Source organism: Cimex lectularius, unplaced genomic scaffold, assembly GCF_000648675.2.
Source record: "Cimex lectularius strain Harlan isolate CLEC.00 unplaced genomic scaffold, Clec_2.1 scaffold128, whole genome shotgun sequence".
Taxonomy (NCBI): Eukaryota; Metazoa; Arthropoda; class Insecta; order Hemiptera; family Cimicidae; genus Cimex; species Cimex lectularius.
The window spans coordinates 1422926-1428891 of record NW_019392876.1 but is presented as its reverse complement, the minus strand read 5'-3'; the positions used below and the strand labels follow the sequence as shown (position 1 = coordinate 1428891).

Sequence of the window (5966 nt, the reverse complement as noted above, 5' to 3'; positions counted from 1 at the left end):
AACTAAATAAACAAAAGTGTAATACTACAAGATTAAATTTTAAATCGAAAAGAGAGAAAAGTTTCAAACCACCTGCCGGCTATTTATGAGCGGTAAATTTTCATAAACTTAATTTTAAGTTCACTAATTTCGTGGTCCGCTTGACCAATTAATATATTACAATTACTTAAGGTTTTTAGTTGAGATAAAAATTAAATTTTAAGGTAACTCCAAAGAAAAAATTCCAACGATGATAATTTAGGGAACATTTTGCTCAAGGAACATAGGACAACATGGAAATGTCTTTCAAAAACCAGATGAACATTTCACTATTTATGTTTTCATCATAAATCTCTGGTCCTATGGACGTATTATACTCTATTAATTCCCCCGTCAAGGGGAGAATAAAAGTCAAAAAGATTGATCCTCAGTACTATTATTAAAAAAATGACGTAAGTCCTTGATCGATTAAGATTATATAACATTCATATTTCATAAAAATAACTAAGCTTTTTAAGAATATCCTGCAAAAATCACGGGGTTGTATTTCATTTTTAAAAAAATGCTTGTGATACACTGTATACAAGAGAGAGTTAAAATAAGAATACTTACGTAAAATAAAAGCGGTTACAATTCATTTTTTGTTGATTACTTACTTTGTTTAGAATAAATGTAAAAAAGGACACCCGGTATATAGAAAAATTCATTATTCCAAAACCAGCATAAAAAAATCGTATTATATCATATTATAAAATTACAAATGGCACAATGTCATTTTATAAACAATTAATTGTTACAATTGTAGTATATGTATCGCGGAAGCAAGCTGGGCAATCATTAAGAAGTCATTGATGCCAATAACTCCGGTGGGTTCGATTTTTTTCTAGAAATATAGTTTATAATATCTACACGAAAATGTATTGTAAAAGGGCTATTTTTACTTACACTCAGGGCGACGAGCAGAGTTGTCAAGGAGCCAGAATGGGCCGCGGTTTGGATCCAATATGAAGAAATGGGAAAGATCACAGAAAGATTAATGACCGTCGGACACAGCGGCGAAGTGCTACTGTGGGACCCCGAGGGACAGAATCATAAAAGTAAAACGTAATTGATGGTCTTTTCGGCTATTTTAGTAAAATAATCGTCCTCGCAGAACTTGCTGAACTGGCTTATACGAGGACGCCTCACAAGGACGTCTATTGCACGCGACTTAACACCGGACAGGATGAAGCGGAACATAACTTTCTACGGAGACAGTACATTTGTCACACGATTGAACTTCACCCGACAGATCCAAGGACATATTATATTACAACGAATGAAGGATCCATACTCACGGTACAAATTTTTCTAATGAAACGTTAGTTAATGACCAAAAAGTTTCAAATATGGTGAGTACAATAAGTGAAACATTAATACAAATTTTTAAACTGTAGACGTAAAGCATAGATGACATAAATTTTTATTGAAATATACTCTAAATATAAGTGTGTGGCGTTTAGAGACCGTTAGTTAATGATTATTTGGAGATTTTTAGGATTTATACAATGATAGAATTTCATTTTTCTTATCCTATATGTATTTGAATAATTTAAACAATGTTTATAAATCCCAGGCCCTGAATATGATCTCAACAATGATCGAAACGTTAGCACGATAAAGAAGTCAGTATTACGAGCGGGATTCGAACCCACGACCTTCGGGTAATTACGCCGCTGCTCTACCACTTGAGCTGTTGTGACTTTGGAAAAAAGCAAAAAGGAGGGAAAATTCGAAAGGTTATAGGTTGAGATGGGAAGTTGGTGTCCGAGTGGATCGTAGTCACAATAGCTCAAGTGGTAGAGCAGCGGCGTATTTAGCTGAAGGCCGTGGGTTCGAATCCCGATTATGTGAATGACTTTTTTATCTCAACCAATAACTTACATAAAGATTAATTGTAGATTATATTAAAAGTAAGTAAAAGGCAAATGAGTTAACGTTTATATTGGTATCACTGGTACTTAACAACACTCAAGAGTGTAAATGGTTCAATTAAACTGCAGAAATAGGCTTAAAACTAACACAAACATTTATATTACTATGATTATTATTATGAAATAGTTTTTATAGGAAGGAAAAAGCAGATGAGCGCCGAAATGGATAACCAAAAATAAGCAAATAATTGGTTGGAGAAGAATAAATCAATTAACTCCAACACAATAATAAGATAATGCAAAATGGATTATATAAAATAAAAATAAAAAAAGATTTAAAATAATACTTAGACTTCTTGAAGAAAGTATAACCAGAGTGGGAAAACTTTGATTTTTAATGTTTACAAATATAATTAAGCAGCTTAAAAATCGTTCTATAGGAAAAGAGCGAGAGTGTGAAAGGGAAAAATTGAGATTGAGCGAATGAATATAGTTCAATATTCAATTTATGGCACTATTTAGGTCAATAGGGAAATTTATGTCGCGAAGACCTTCAGCGAAAAATAAGAGAGGCAGAAACTGAAAAAATACAGAGAGAGAAAGAGAGATAGGCAGGGAGAGAGAGAGAGAGTGAAATAGAGAGTGAGAGAAAGGGAAGAGAGTAAAAAAAGAGAAAAAGGGAGAGAGAAACAGAGAGAGAGAGAGAGAGAGAGAGAGAGAGAGAGTGTGAGAGAGAGAGACAGAGAGAGACAGAGAAAGGGAAGAGAGTAAAAAAAGAGAAAAAGGGAGAGAAGCGGATTAGGAGAGAAAAATGGAAAGTGAGGGAGTGAGAGAGAGAGGGAGAGTGGGAGAGAGAGAGAGAGAGAGAGAGAGAGAGAGAGAGTGAGAGTGAAATAGAGCATGAGAGAAAGGGAAGAGAGTAAAAAAAGAGAAAAAGGGAGAGAGAGAGAGAGAGAGAGAGAGAGAGAGAGAGAGAGAGAGAGAGAGAGAGAGAAAGGGAAGAGAGTAAAAAAAGGGACAAAAAGAGAGAAGCGGATTAGGAGAGAAAAAGGGAAAGTGAGGGAGTGAGAGAGAGGGAGAGTGGGAGAGAGCGTGAGTGGGAGAGAGGGAGAGTGGGAGAGAGAGAGAGAGAGAGAGAGAGAGAGAGAGAGAGAGTGAAATAGAGAGTGAGAGAAAGGGAAGAGAGAAAAAAAAGAGAAAAAGGGAGAGAGAAACATTGAGAGAGAGAGAGAGAGAGAGACAGAGAGACAGAGAAAGGGAAGAGAGTAAAAACAAGAGAAAAAGGGAGAGAGAGACAGAGAAAGGGAAGAGAGTAAAAAAAAGAAAGAGACAAAAAGAGAGAGGCGGATTAGGAGAGAAAAAGGGAAAGTGAGAGAGAGGTTGAGTTTGAGAGAGGGAGAGTGGGAGAGAGAGAGAGAGAGAGAAAGAGAGAGAGAGAGAGAGAGAAAGAGATCGATCGGTTACATTTTTCTTCTTTAAATCGTTATTTGTAAAAAAGGAATAACCTCGGCATAATTTCTGAATTCCTACGAAAAACTGACTCACACATTTATACAGAATTAATGCACTTATCGACATACATTGTCAAAATTAGAACTTTGAACTTATAATTAATAATATGAAATAAAAATTGTTAAATTCTTTAATTGACCTCAATTTTAAACGATCATAACATTTTAATAAATGTGAGAAAAAGTTGCTAATGACGTAATATTGATTTTTATCAGTGTAAAACGAGAGAAGTTCTGGGCGACATGGAAATCCTTCCAGCTCATTGCGGCCCGGTTTTGGGTATGAAGCATTCTCCGTTTACTTCTCTTGTGTTCCTGAGCCATGGGACGGACTTCACGACGAAAATCTGGGTGAAGGGGATCAACGAGCCAGTGATAACTCTTCGCACTACTTTGCTGGTAATCTCGACAGTAAATTAAAAGGAACAAAATATAATAAATGTTTTATTAGAGTGCCATATTATGCGCGCTTTGGTCCCCGAGCCATTCGAGTTGCCTGGTGATTCTCAGCAAAGAAGAATTTTCTCTATGGGATATAAGTAGAAGCATTCTTGATCCTATGAATAGAGAAGAACGAAGCGAAGAAGCGTATTTCACAACGGCGGCTTTTATTAAAAACGGGACGGTAAGAGACTTCGTAAAATATATTAAACAAAATTATACATTTATTTTTACAGTCTCTTCACGTTGGGATGTCGGATGGGACGGTGACAACATACCGACTGAACGATATGCCACATCCGCCATACCTTCAGGTTAGTTGTGAATAAAAATTTGATTTTTGGTGGGTTATAACATCGAGTTTTTTTTAACAATAGATCAACCATTTACACGGAGCCTTCACCAAGATGCTCAGCGAAAATAAAGCTCTTCTCAAACAAATTGATGATATCCTCGGTCAAGTCTCTAAAGATAATTAAATAAAATAACTAATTTTTCAAACGATGTAATGTTTTTTAAATAAAATAAGTTATTTATTATATAGTTATTTTTTGTACACTCAAATGTAATCTTGTTATTACTGGTCTGATAATTTATAGTAATAAGTAGTTTATAAGTTTTATTGATTTCATATAATTTCTGTAAAACGTGTGGAATTTAGTGACCGTTAATTAATGATTATTTGGAAATCGTGAGATGCGGTCTGATGTCGGTCAGAAAAACATTTTCTTTGCCGTGCCAACGTTTCGGTCTTTAATGAGATCATCTTCAGGGCCTGGGATTTATAAACATTGTTTAAATTAATATAACAGTCCTTGAAGACTTGTTGTTGTTTGTTTTGGATTTTCTTTTGTACTCAATTGTACGATGCCAGAAGTTAATAAAAAAGGAAAATTAATCAACTCATATACAAACATACGCTTTTAATAAAATGGGCCAATTATTTAAACTCTTATTCGTTTTGGGCCTTTTAAATTCAAATTTGCGGAAAAAATGGACTTTTGTGCTGGATCAGATATGGGAATTTTTTTCACCGATTGATGTCTCGATTTTTACCAGATTCAAGGAATTACAACCATTGTAAGGCTAAGTAAATCTTCTTTTATGTTATACCAACAAGATTTAGAAGATATGTCATTATATGCTGAACCGGCATATGGTCTCTTATTGGGTCTGTCTTCACTCGCGAATTGTTCAGTTATTCAAACGTGTTTCATCTTTGAGCTGTGAAAGCCCTCTTCTTTTCTTAGCATGTTAAACGTTAATTTTTCCGCCATGCTGCGTGTGACGATTGGGAGAACCGAGTATAAAGCTATAACAGTCTTTGAAGGCTTGTTGTTGTTTGGTTTGGTTTTCTTTTGCGCTAAATTGTAAGATGTCAGAAGTTAATAAAAAAAATTAATCAACTCTTTCACTCAAAATGCTATCTATGCACTCGAAAAATATTAACAAATGACATGCGTCAATTCGTGACGGCATACCTACCTTGTATATTAACGTCTAACAGCCTATAACTTTGTAGGATATCTATGAGAATATAAGGACAGGTAAGAAATTAACAAAAGAAATGTATTGGTCTGTTTTAATTAATGCGAATTTGAGAATAAAAATACGTGTAAACAAAAAACAGCTGTTAGATTCATGGCTGCCATGTTGGTTACCTACGCCCTAACGGATAGAAATGTGACTACATTTTCAACCTAACATCTAACATTGGCGCTGGCCTGTTAGATAGAGCAATATTAACTAGCAGATTCTAACAAGTTTACGCCATCATTCTTCTCGATCTAACAGGACCTAACAGACTTAACAGGGTTAACACAAAGATCGTGAATACGTCTTATGTAGAAATGTTTGATGTGTGGAATGTAATGATTGCTTTATATGCTGTATTATATGTTTTGTGTGGTATATATGTTATTGATATTGAATTTGATTAATAATATTATTAATTCTATTAATTATATCTGCGGCTGGGTTTACATGTGTCTGTTCTGTAATTGATGCTGTGTTGATCTCTGTTGATGTAAACCATTTCTAAAAAGTTACGTTTATGTTTGTTTTGTTCTGTGCGTAATATTTAAGGATTGTTGAAGTCGAAATTGTGTTTGTGTTCAAAATG

The 5966-nt window shown here is 34.7% G+C and overlaps 1 protein-coding gene across 1 annotated transcript; it reads left to right on the top strand.

Annotated features, from left to right (window-relative positions):
• The first annotated feature begins 785 nt into the window (after positions 1-785).
• Positions 786-4323, top strand: LOC106673976 (WD repeat-containing protein 78-like). Its single transcript, XM_014406386.2, has 7 exons — positions 786-845; positions 931-1076; positions 1133-1317; positions 3620-3802; positions 3855-4028; positions 4081-4158; positions 4222-4323. The coding sequence occupies exons 2-7, from the start codon at positions 992-994 to the stop codon at positions 4321-4323; spliced, it is 807 nt and encodes a 268-aa protein (XP_014261872.1). The 5' UTR covers positions 786-845; positions 931-991.
• Positions 4324-5966: the final 1643 nt, after the last annotated feature.